The following is an 11,961-nucleotide window of genomic DNA, read 5'->3' on the forward strand; positions in this document are numbered from 1 at the left end:
AATTTGATTGCAAAGACATCAATGTGAGTTCACTATAATGCTCCTGAGACCACTGCACCATGCTTCTGGATCCAAGATATGGACTATTATACTGCTAAAAGATGACATCGCTGTCGGGGAAGCATCCAGGATGGCGACGGGCAGGTGGTTGATAGCTGTCAGCGTGTCTTCTATTACCACCACAGGTCCCATGCAAGTGCAGGAGAATGTCTCCTATACATAATACTGCTCCCACCAGCCTGCATTCGTGGAGTGCAGCACGTTTCGGCTCCCTGGCTCTGAGCACTATGGGACTCAACATCTGAGGTCATCAATCCCCTAGAACTTAGAACTACTTAAACCTAACTAATCTAAGGACATCACACACATCCATGCCCGAGGTAGGATTCGAACCTGCGACCGTAGCGGTCGCGCAGTTCCAGACTGAAGTGCCTAGAACCACTCGGCCACACCGGCTGGCCTGCACGTTTCGAGCCTCCGTTCACTTCGATGATGGCGTTCATACAGATGAGCATCCCCCTAACTAAAACTAAACTAACCTCCTCGCAAACAGGCCATAAAGGCCGCCGTGTCATCCACAGCCCATAGGCGTCACTGGATGCATATATGGAGGGGCATGTGGTCAGCACACCGCTCTCCCGGCCGTATATGAGACCTGAGCCGCTACTTCTCAGTCAAGTAGCTCCTCAGTTTGCCTCACAAGGACTTGCCAACAGGGCTTTCCAACAGCTCTCAGTAGACTGGATGGTCACTCCTCCAAGTACTAGCCCAGCCCGACAGCGCTTACCTTTGGTGACCTGACTGTAACTGGTGTTATCACTTCGGCAAGGCCGTTGGCATCATCCCCCTAGTGTAGCATAAATATGGTTCACCCGAAGAGCCAACAGTTTTCCATTGATCGACAGTCGAATCTTGATGATGCCATGCCAACTGCAACCGTAAATGACGATGTCTTTGGGTCAACATGTGAACACATAGAGGTTCTCTGCTGTGCAGCTTCATGTTCAACAATATACTGTGTCCGATAGTTTACTAGAGTATCATGTAAAAACCGGAAGTAAAGTGGTCAAGAAGTTTTCTAGAGTTTTAATAACAACCTTGAACAACGATTTGTCTTTACATGGTACTATAGACATTACTACACGTTTGTTGCTATTGCACGGTCTTCATGGTATAAAAAAGATGAGTTATTATATACATGTCATAGCATCTATGCATATGCTAATCTACATAATGGCTTTGTAATAAACATTTGCAGAATATAAAATTGCTATCACTGCACAAAAGTTGGTGTGACTCATTAGAAATCATGGATACAATTCAGTGGGTTACATCACCTTTTCGTTCTCTTCCCTCTGTGTTTTCGAAGATGCTGATGAGACCAGGGAGTCCTGTTTCATTATTGAGACCAGGAAGACTTTTTGTAATCAGCTGTGTTGTTATCCTAAATCTGCCATTGCAAGTAGCGTAATTAATAAAAGAGCAAATTGGCATACTTACCAACACGATGACTAAAGAATTACATACTTGGAACATTACTATGCTCAAAGGATAGTAAATAAGCAAAAAAAGGGACTCCGTCTTCAGGCCACGAGTGGCCTACCGGGGCCATCCGACCGCCGTGTCACCCTCAGTGGAGGATGCGGATAAGAGGGGCGTCGGGTCAGCACACCGCTCTCCCGGTCGTTATGATGGTATTCTTGACCGAAGACGGTACTATTCGGTCGAGTAGCTCCTCAATTGGCATCACGAGGCTGAATGCACCCCGAAAAATGGCAACAGTGCATGGCGGCTGGATGGTCACCCATCCAAGTGCCGGCCTCGCCCAACAGCGCTTAACTCCGGTGATCTCACTTAAAAATCTGTTTTGTACCTCTTGTACGTTATTGGTGAAGAAAATTTTTTGTGTACCCCAAAGTCCACCCACAGAGTACCAATTCATTGATATCAAATCTACATTGGTCCCAGCCCCAAAGAGCAGACTGCACAGTGCATGATTAGATATCGTCATATGGGACAAAATCGAGCATAAAAAGATGAAAGAAATAAGGAAATAGAAAGATGAAGGATTTTATAATTAGTCATTTATTTATTTTGAAAGAATACATACAGTTATTCAACTTTAATTATCCAGATACAGTGACCTTCAGAGGCTTTGCGCCACCAAAAAGTGATACATTTGATGTTTACCTTGGGAAAAGAACGTTTGTACTATCTGTGAAATGATACTCGTATCCTGATGTTTGACACTTGTACTGACAAGAGATAATCGCTGCGCCCGGAATCGGCTGGTGTGAAGTAGGAAGCCAGTTGTGTATGCTGTCAGTCACCCCACACGCAGGTGTTGATACGGTGTGGGTCCTTCATATAGTCCTCCCAGCACTCGCATGTCTCTGGGGCCACACAGTTCCCGTTGACACACCCATATCTGCACACGGGCTCGCATCTGACGGGAGCCTTTGCCTTCATCTCAGCTCGCGTTCTCGCGTCCCTGCAGAGAAAGGAATGAGTCTAAAAGATGGGCACACATTAAGTACTAAAAGTAGCAGACGAGTTTTGTTTATCTGAGTAAGCAAATAACTGACAGTGGCCAGAGCTGAAAGGACTTAAAATGCAAAGAGGAGTTCGTGGTATAGAGAAAGTTCTGAACGTCAAATATAAATTTAAAGAAGGTTGGATGATCTTTTCCTGAAACTGTTTGATTAAAGTATAGCCTTGTACTAGTGAGATGAATGATCAAATGAAAACAATCGATTCACTTGGTTACTAGAAAATCATCGATTCATTCTGTTGTAGTTTAATGGATCGGTTGAATTATCCATTCATTCTTTTGAGTGATACCAGCCTGTGGCAACAACAGAATGAAAACAAAAGATTGAGTATAGTTGCATGTAACAGTTCAATTATTCATTCATTCATTCCTTTGTGTGAAGTCAGTCTATGGAAACAACCAAATGATAACAGTCGATTCTGTCAGATGGTGGAAAACAATCAGCTCATTTGGTTTTGTTTTATGTTTTGATTGAATGTTTTGGTGATGGGCTGTAACGAATCCAGTTCGTCTCCAGACATCGTGTGAGTTACTGCACACAAAAACTGGTATGGTAGTTTTATAAAATTTTTGGAGGTAAGTTTCCAAAAAGTGCGATAATTATTTACACTAAGTAATTTATTAAATAAAAGAAACGTAGATCTTTATGTATTGCTTTGTTTTTGCCTATGACTACAGTCGATTCTGTCGTTATATCGTGAATTCAAAGATGGAATGTCGGCTGTATGGAATGTGTGATATTTCTTAAAATTCGATTTGACTGTGCAAGTGCTGAGAACAAAGATTAGATTCTCGTCTTATACAGACGGATGATACAAAACGAATCACCTGTACTACATAAACAAACAACTTTTCAAAACTTTCTTTTTAGGTTAATAACATTAACATGTTTGTTTTCGAAAAAAACGTTTCTTTCTTGTATGGAAAAGTAATTCTTTTGAGACTGAATATATTTTATGTACATAAAATATATTATTCGCAATTTCACTTTATTCCCCACATTTTTACAACCCTGTTCCATATTAACCTGCAAGTGTAACTTTTCTTAACTTTTTTGTTAGTAGGCTAATTTAAAGTCTATTAAAAGAATTCAAAAACGTATCGCCAAATAGTTAAATTATGTGGTAAAGATTGTTTGAGAGCTAAGACTATGTGGAATTTGGAGATACAACTAGATAAGTAAATAGTATCCTGTAATATCCAAACTCCATCTACAGAAACAGACTGACTGATGAACAAACGAACAACTGTATTAGAATGGTAGCCATTACCTGATCCTCCAACTTGTTGATGACAAAGAAAGTGTCATTCTTCTCATTCAATTTAATATGTTTGGTATAAACACGTATTCTTAGATTTGTAACGCATTACCAAATAAACTTCAATTTATTTCTTATGTACAATTCCATTTCAGTTGTTTTTACTTATACAGCATGTCCCAGAAATGGTGCGACAAATGTCAAGGGTTGTAGATGATGTCTTGGGGTACAAATCGAGGATAGGAAAAGTGTCCAGAGACGTCATCTACCGACGCTACAGAGGATCGACGGCCACCCCTTCAGCAGCCACTGTGACTTATTACGATGAAGGACCGTAGGCGGAACATCTCGCAAATGTTGTCTGCTATCCAGTGATCGTTGCTACAATCGCCAGTGGAGAAGATGGAGCTAGCTGGTGCATAGATATGCCTTTTCTCCCCACGAATGCGATACTCTGGTGCCTCGATGGATGACAGTTTCGGACAAGGGTTTCCATCCACAGTTTATTTTTCTCCATTATACCGAAGGACAATGAAGTCTTTAGCGGACTCCAGAACAAAAAGAAAGTGCCGATGAAAATCTGTGCCTAAAATTGTCTTCCACCAAGGTATCAACAAACTGCATTCGTTGGAGAAATGGCCTTCCTATGCAGCAGCTGGTTGAAAAGCAGCTGAAAATCATGGCAATCAATCGCTGTCACCGAATAGCGAACAACATGGCGAGTTGTTCAGCCTACAGTCCATCAGGGTAGAGGCACATTTGCTGTCGAAGGGGTTGCCTAGTGGTAGGCGCCAGCGCCTATAAATTCGATGCTCAGTAGCAGCGGAGGATGACGTTTCCAGATGCAGGTTCCTATCCTACATTCGTTCCTTAAGACACCCTCTGCAAGCCCTCGAAGTTCATAGCAACATTTCTGGGGTACCATGTATACAGTTTAATTAAAACATATTTAATATTTACTAGTAATGTAAATTTATACACACTAAACCAAAGTAAGATTCTTTAAAAAGTTATTATTTCTCTTCTAGTATCTTTTGATAGGTCACAGGATTTAAAAATGACGCAACAGCTCTGAAGATTCATATGTTTGACAACCACTGAGTTAGCACTGGTAGCGGTCAGTTTGTACTCACTTGTAGCCAGTGCCACAGTTACACCTGTTGTGACGAAAGCATCCCCCTTCTGGACAGCCTCGAGGACACCACGGCTTGCAGTTGAGCAGGTTACTCGTCGGTCGTGGATTCCGCAGCTTCCTACAGCATGGAGGTACATGTTGCGTTTGAGGACATGTTTGCAACTTGCTGCTTTTGGTGTACAACTACTGACAAAGAAAAGGTGAGACACCCAAATGTAGAGAACGAAACAACATGAAACTCCACGCCCTGTGGTGTTATTGCAATGTTTACAAAATCGAGTCAAATTTCCAAAGAGCTTGGGGGGGCGTCCATAAATTATGTGAGCTCAAAGTGGGGGAGGGGGGGGGGTCTGGTAAAGTCTCGCCAGATCCCATTTAAAAAGGGGGCAATGAAAATATCATGTCAGTTTATTAATTCAGAGAATATACAGCAGCACTCCGTCTTCAGGCCACCATCCGACCGCCATATCATCCTCAGATGAGGATGCGGATAGGAGGGGCGTGTGTTCAGCACACCGCTTTCCTGGTCGTTATAATGTTTTTCTTTTCGAATATACCGAAGGCTGGTAATGACAGCTGTCAATGTTACCGAACTATTAGTTTCAGGAGTGGTTTACTATCTTTTGGTTCAAAAAATCGATTTTTTAAAAATTGCATTTTTGGGCCCATAAAAGTGTTTAGAATCCACCCCTAAACCGTTTTTCCGAATACGGAAAGGAAGTGTTTGTTATTCGCGGTTGAACAAAACAATGCACCTGCCTGAAATCGGCCTTTTTCACGCACCAGTATTTTTCGAGTATTTCGACTTTGCAGCCGCGAAAAATTATTCCATGTGCTTGCCCATGGCTAAAACTGATGAAGTGATCAAGGATCTTACGACGTACTACGGCTTGGCAATCCGACGGCATTCCAGTTGGGTGGAACAGATGAAGAAGGCAATTTGTGCAACATATTTCCACAAGTGTACGACGGATGACCACCCACAACACCAAAATTGTCCGGCTGGGGAAACTGGTTGGTGCAAGTGGCGCACTGCAGAGGCTACCGGGCATCTGGACGAATATCAACACGAACAGCCGCTGTGCAAAGAAGTTCAAAAAATGATTCCTCCGATCTACGAGGAACTTTCGGAGGACGAGTTATTGTACTGGTGCTTAGGAAGAAACACACAAAATTCAAATGAAAGTTTGAACGCGAATGTTTGGAAGTTAGCCCCCAAGCACTTGCATTCTGATGCGAAGACTGTGGAGATTGCAACTTTCCTGCCAGCACCTTCAACGAAGGGTATTCAGTAATTCTGAAGACCATGACAACGATGGACGTCACTCTGGGACACTATTCGACGCAGTTCGCCGAGCATTCGACGACCACCGGATTCAAGCAGCCGAAAAGCGCTCGTCACCGGCCGTGCGAGCGGCTCTGGAGCAGCGCAGGATGGACCAGGTCGAGCAGAACGCCCTCTGTGAGGAAAAGGAAGGACTAGTTTATGGACCCGCAATAACCGATTGAACGTACGTTGCGTAATGTTGCATTTATATGTAGTCAAAACTTCAAACGCCTTTTTCTCGCAATGACTTTCTTTTTATCGCGCGGTATGGTAACTTCAAATCTTCTGAACAGATTAGCATGATTCTTTGTTTCCGACGAAGCTAACTAAATTTTCTACGAGTTGTGCCACTTTTACTCCGATCCATCAACTATAAATATTTTTACTTGGTCGACGAAGTCGAAAAATCGATGAAAAAACACTATTTTTCAAATAGCCGCCATTTTGTTTGCTATGGTCCAAATAGATTAAGCGAAGTATAACTCCTAAAGAATCTTATATACTTCGCTAACGTCAACTCAATTTTGATTTCAGACGAGCCAGCTGACCTGTGACATATCGCGCGTGGAGGTCTACATCGACATTTTGTTTCGTTCCGACGGCATTTCCGCCTTTGCTCTTCGACATTACCGGTCGAAAAATTCCAGTTTGTAGAGGACATATCGATAAACATTTTGACCAAATTTGACATTGGTATCTATAACACAAATTCTCAAAGAACATGCTTTTTTCGGGTCAAAGATAGTAAACCTCCCCTTAATAGGTCACTTGCGAAATAGTAACACGAATTCCTTACAGAAGAATGGAAAAACTGGTAGAGACCGACCCCAGGGAAGATAAGTTTGGATTCCAGAGAAATATGGGCACATGCGAAACAATACTGAGACTACGACACTTATTTTAGAACATAATTTAAGGAAAGCAAACCTACGTTTTTACAGTACTGGCCATTCAAATTGCTACACCACGAAGAATGACGTGCTACAGACGTGAAATTTAACCGACAGGAAGAAGATGCTTTGATATGCAAATGATTAGCTTTTCAGAGCATTCACACAACGTTGGCGCCGGTGGCGACACCTACAACGTGCTGACATGAGAAGTGTTTCCAACGGATTTCTCATACACAAACACCAGTTGACCGGCGTTGCCTCGTGAAACGTTCTTGTGATAACTCGTGTAAGGAGGAGAAATGCGTACCGTCACGTTTCCAACTTTCATAAAGGTCGGATTATAGCCTATCGCGATTGCGGTCACTTCACATTGACGGCACTTTGAACAGCGGACGTTACACTTCAGGTGTGTTACTACAACCCGTGGCTGTACCCTTCATTCGATCTCTGCGAAACCCTACATTTCAGCAGGATAATGCACGACCGCATGTTGCAGGTCGTGTACGAGCTTTTCTGGATACAGAAAATGTTCGACTGCTGCCCTGGCCAGCACATTCTCCAGATCTCTCACAAACTGAAAACGTCTGGTCAATGGTGGCCGAGCAACTGGCTCGTCACAATACGCCAGTCACTACTCTTGATGAACTGTGGTATCCTGTTGAAGCTGCATGGGCATCTGTACCTGTACACGCCATCCAAGTTCCGTTTGACTCAATGCCCAGGCGTACCAAGGCCGTTATTACGGCCAGAGGTGGTTTTTCTGGGTACTGATTTCTCAGGATCTGTGCACCAAAACTGCGTGAAAATGTAATCACATGTCAGTTCTAGTATAATATATTCGTCCAATGAATACCCGTTTATCATGTACATTTCTTCTTGGTGTAGCAATTATAATGGCCAGTAGTGTACGAATACACTCACTTACGCATTCTCACGCACTCACATGGCAAAATATAATAAAATAATTTTGACCGATTTTTGTATTACGTCACGCACAGTGACTGTTGTTTAAAAAAGAAATTTTCTAATTAATTGATTTTTTTGCACTGATAACTTAGGAATGGCTTCAAATGACAATGAAAGTTAATCTATTATTGTTCCTAACTTGGTTTCAAAAAATAAGATTTGGTTTTAGGAGTTTTAGGTAATTCTCGTTATCTCTAGAACTATAATAAATAAAAATATGAAATTTTGACAGCATTATTCCATTAGTAACAAAAGGCTGTGTTCCGAATTTTAACAAATTCGGATAATAAGTAATAAGGATTATTTAGATTCGTAGAGGGTAATAAACTTCGTGTCGACGGAATGTTACGCTATGCAGTTCTCGCGGCATGCAGCGTCAGCTGCGCTGTGAGCAAACCGAAAATAAATAAATAAATAAATGGTCCATTGATAGTGACCGGGCCAAATATCGCACGAAAAATGCTTGAAACGAAAAAACTACAAAGAACGAAACTCGTCTAGCTTGAAGGGGAAAACCACATGGCGCTATGGTTGGTCGCTAGATGGCGCTGCCGTAGGTCAAACGGATATCAACTGCTTTTTTAAAAATAGGAACCCTCATTTTTTATTACATATTCGTGTAGTATGTAAAGGAATATGAATGCTTTAGTAGGACAACTTTTTTCGCTTTGTGATAGATGGCGCTGGTTAGTTGGTTGTTTGGGGGAGAGACCAAACCGCGAAGTCATCGGTCTCATTGGATTAGGGAAGGACGGGGAAGGAAGTCGGCCGTGCCCTTTCAGAGGAGCCATCCCGGCATTTGCGTAGAGCGATTCAGGGAAATCACGGAAAACCTAAATCAGGATGGCCGGACGCGGGATTGAACCGTCGTCCTCCCGAATGAGAGTCTAGTGTGCTAACCACTGCGCCACCTCGCTCGGTGCGTTGGTTAGTCACAAACGTATAAGTACTTGGTATCACGTAACATTCCGCCAGTGCGGACAAAATTTGCTTCGTGATACACTACCCGTGTTAAAATGGAGCGTTTACCAATTGCGGAAAATGTCGATGTCATGTTGATGTATGGCTATTGTGATCAAAATGCCCAACGGGAGTGTGCTATGCATGCTGCTCGGTATCCTGGACGACATCATCCACGTGTCCGGACCGTTCGCCGGATAGTTTCGTTATTTAAGGAAACAGGAAGTGTTCAGCCACATGTGAAACCTCAACCACGACCTGCAACAAATGATGGTGGCCAGGTAGGTGTTTTAGCTGCCATCGCGGCTAATCCGCACATCAGTAGCAGACAAACTGCGCGAGAATCGGGAATCTCAAAAACGTCGGTGTTGAGAGGAATGTCGTTACACGTATTGCCAAATGCATTGAGGTTGACGGACATCATTTAGAGCATTTATAGCATTAATGTGGTATTTACAGGTAATCACGCTGTAACAGAACGCTTTCTCAGAGATGATAAGACCACAAAGGTACACGTATCACATTGGAACAACCGAAATAAAATGTTCAAACCGTACCTACGTTCTGTATTTTAATTTAAAAAAAACCTACCTGTTACCAACTGCTCGTCTAAAATTGTGAGCCATATGTTTGTGAGTATTACAGCGCCATCTATTGCAAAGCAAAAAAAGTGGTCCAACTAAAACATTCATATTTATTTACGTACTACACGAATATGTAATAAAAAATGAGTGTTCCTATTTAAAAAAACGCAGTTGATATCCGTTTGACCTATGGCAGCGCTATCTAGCTGGCCAACCATAGCGCTATCTGGTTTCCCCTTTCAAGCTAGACAAGTTTCGTTCTTTAGTTTTTTTTCTTTTGACGCTTATTTCGTGAGATATTTGGCCCGGTCACGATCAATGGACCACCCTGTATATATCTCCTGCGGCCACCGTACAAGACGGCTGCTTGCCTTACAGCAGCTAATGACATCTCGTAGTAACTTGCCGCGTTACAAGATGGTCAACTGAAGAGCCGAATCTGGTAGCCACACAATCAATGACATCGTAAGAACGACTGTAGGTGTTTCATTTTCTTGCAGTTTGTGAAAGCTGCGGAATTCAATCAGAAAAGAGACATCTTTGAGGGCTGAGGCTGAAATGAATAAGGAATGAGTTGAAGAGAAAACCTGAAACAGAGCTCTACCACTGCCGAGACGTACCCATTTTCGTCGTAGCAGTCGATCGTACCGCTGACGGCAGGTCCAGGTACACCCTTGCCCCCGCTTTGAGCCGCGGCGCAGGCAGCCATGATGACGACGACGTAGACTGCCAGCGACGACATGACGGCGAGTTCCAGTTGTGCTCAGCCGACCAATGTCGGACCTCTGAAACGAGAGTACAACATTAGGCTTCTTTTATACGGTGCGAAAGCGTTGACTAACGCCGGTTCCTCGTGCTGAGCGGATACCGCAGATAAAAACGTTTCTGCCCACACAGCCCATCCTCCTGTCTGAGTTTTATCTACCGCAGCTCGCGGCCAGAACGAGGAAGTTCCGCACAGGCGCCGGCTGAACCAAGTTCCTAGTTTGGGAGTGAAATATCGGAACAGGTAGTCGCTCACACGGAAGAGCTGCCGCTACCAGTTCTGTGCGGCAATACCTCCGTATCCATTCATTTTCCCTCTGCGGAAGTTGCGCCATCATTTCCCTGTTGTTATTTTCCTTCTTCGCCAACCAGTAAACTCTCGATACTTTAAAGAATCGAACTCCCAGGTATAAAAAAAGCTTCGAAGTTCTACATCTACATCTACATGAGTACTCTGCAATTCACATTTAAGTGCTTGGCAGATGGTTCATCGAACCACAATCATACTATCTCTCTACCATTCCACTCCCGAACAGCGCGCGGGAAAAACGAACACCTAAACCTTTCTGTTCGGACTCTAATTTCTCTTATTTTATTTTGATGATCATTCCTACCTATGTAGGTTGGACTCAACAAAATATTTTCGCAATCGGAAGAGACAGTTGGTGACTGAAATTTCGTAAATAGATCTCTCCGCGACGAAAAACGTCTTTGCTTTAATGACTTCCATCCCAACTCGCGTATCACATCTGCCGCACTCTCTCCCCTATTACGTGATAATACAAAACGAGCTGCCCTTTTTTGCACCCTTTCGATGTCCTCCGTCAATCCCACCTGGTAAGGACCCCACACCGCGCAGCAAGATTCTAACAGAGGACGAACGAGTGTAGTGTAAGCTGTCTCTTTAGTGGACTTGTTGCATCTTCGAAGTGTACTGCCAATGAAACGCAACCTTTGGCTCGCCTTCCCCACAATATTATCTATGTGGTCTTTCCAAATGAAGTTGTTCGTAATTTTAAAACCCCGGTACTTAGTTGAATTGACAGCCTTGAGAATTGTACTATTTATCGAGTAATTGAATTCCAACGGATTTCTTTTGGAACTAATGTGGATCATCCCACACTTTTCGTTATTTAGCGTCAACTGCCACCTGCCACACCATACATCAATCTTTTCTAAATCGCTTTGCAACTGATACTGGTCTTCGGATAACCTTACTAGACGGTAAATTACAGCATCATCTGCGAACAGCCAAAGAGAACAGCTCAGATTGTCACCCAGGTCATTTATATAGGTCAGGAACAGCAGAGGTCCCAGAACGCTTCCCTGGGGAACACCTGATATCACTTCAGTTTTACTCGATGATTTACCGTCTATTACTACGAACTGCGACCTTCCTGACAGGAAATCACGAATCCAGTCACACCTCAGACGATACCCCATAGGCCCGCAGCTTGATTAGAAGTCGCTTGTGAGGAACGGTGTCAATAGCTTTCCGGAAATCCAGAAATAGAGAATCAA

The 11,961-nt window shown here is 43.2% G+C and overlaps 1 protein-coding gene across 1 annotated transcript; it reads right to left on the reverse strand.

Annotated features, from left to right (window-relative positions):
- Positions 1 to 2,067: 2,067 nt before the first annotated feature.
- LOC126293472 (epidermal growth factor-like protein) lies at positions 2,068 to 10,476 on the reverse strand. Its single transcript, XM_049986714.1, has 3 exons — positions 10,296 to 10,476; positions 4,944 to 5,063; positions 2,068 to 2,491 (listed from the first exon to the last, which is right to left on the reverse strand). Exons 1-3 carry the CDS (start codon positions 10,415 to 10,417, stop codon positions 2,323 to 2,325), a joined length of 411 nt encoding a protein of 136 aa, XP_049842671.1. The 5' UTR covers positions 10,418 to 10,476; the 3' UTR covers positions 2,068 to 2,322.
- Positions 10,477 to 11,961: the final 1,485 nt, after the last annotated feature.

This window comes from Schistocerca gregaria, chromosome 10 (assembly GCF_023897955.1).
Source record: "Schistocerca gregaria isolate iqSchGreg1 chromosome 10, iqSchGreg1.2, whole genome shotgun sequence".
Classification (NCBI taxonomy): Eukaryota; Metazoa; Arthropoda; class Insecta; order Orthoptera; family Acrididae; genus Schistocerca; species Schistocerca gregaria.